We start from the raw sequence: 952 nt of genomic DNA on the forward strand, positions 1-952 counted from the left end.
ATCATTGTTAAAATTTGGGTTCTGTGGTCAAGTCAGACTGCCCACTGACTCCTCAGCAGGTTTTGAGAGGCTATAGATCTCAGAGGGAGGAGACTGCCCATCTTTCTCCCTCATAGCAGCTTTTGGATTTGAACCACAAGCCTTTGGGTTGATGGTGTAACTCCTTGCCACTAGGCCTTGGACTTTTTAATACTTCCTCAGTAAGTTGTCTAAGTGAATTGTATAATTTTCTTTCTTTTTTTTTAACTCTTTTTTTTTTTGAGACAGCAGCTGGCTGCCCTATCTATCTATCTATCTATCTATCTATCTATCTATCTATCTATTTTATGTGTGTACCGTCAAATTGGATCTGACTGGTACAGGAGGAGATTGTTTCTCCTTCTTCAGCAGAGCATCTGGTGGATTTGAACTGCATACCTCTGGGATTGCAGTGCAGTTTCCTGCCACTAGGCCACCAGAGCTCACCATAATTTTCTTTTTACTTGAGTGCATCATGTATAAATTTTTTGTAAAAGAACACTTTACAATCAACACTCTTGGTACCAGCAGCCAGGAAATTAAAAGACAAATTACACTGGGAAAGTCTGCTGTCAGGGACCTCTCCAAAGTACTGAAGAGCAACGATGTCAGTCTGGAGACTAAGGTGCACCTGATCCAGGCCACAGTCTTTGCAATTACTTGCTATGCATCAGAGAGCTGGACAATGACAAGGGATGATAGAAGGAGAATTGATGCCTTTGAGCTGTGGTGTTGGAGAAGAGTATTGAATATACCATGGCCTGCTAAGAGAACAAACAGGTTCATCCCGGAGAGGGTGAAGCCAGGCTGCTCCTTGGAGGCAAGGATTCTGAAGCTCCGTCTGACATACTTTGGACATGTTGCAAGGAGGGACCAGTCCTTGGAGAGGGACGTCATGCTTGAGAGAGTGGAGGGACAGCGCAGGAGAGGAAGA

At 44.1% G+C, this 952-nt stretch overlaps 1 protein-coding gene across 1 annotated transcript in view; it reads left to right on the forward strand.

The window, feature by feature from the left end:
- Positions 1–574: 574 nt before the first annotated feature.
- LOC102856535 (zinc finger protein 614-like) overlaps positions 575–952 on the forward strand; it is a gene marked incomplete at its 5' end in the record, with an annotated part of 8,540 nt that continues 8,162 nt past the window's right edge. The window contains one exon of the mRNA XM_006897406.1: positions 575–622. Within this exon, the coding sequence (XP_006897468.1) occupies positions 575–622 (48 nt within the window). The remainder of the gene's footprint in view (positions 623–952) is intronic.

The sequence above is a fragment of the Elephantulus edwardii genome, unplaced genomic scaffold, assembly GCF_000299155.1.
Source record: "Elephantulus edwardii isolate Elephantulus edwardi_28Jun2011 unplaced genomic scaffold, EleEdw1.0 scaffold00208, whole genome shotgun sequence".
Lineage (NCBI taxonomy): Eukaryota > Metazoa > Chordata > Mammalia > Macroscelidea > Macroscelididae > Elephantulus > Elephantulus edwardii.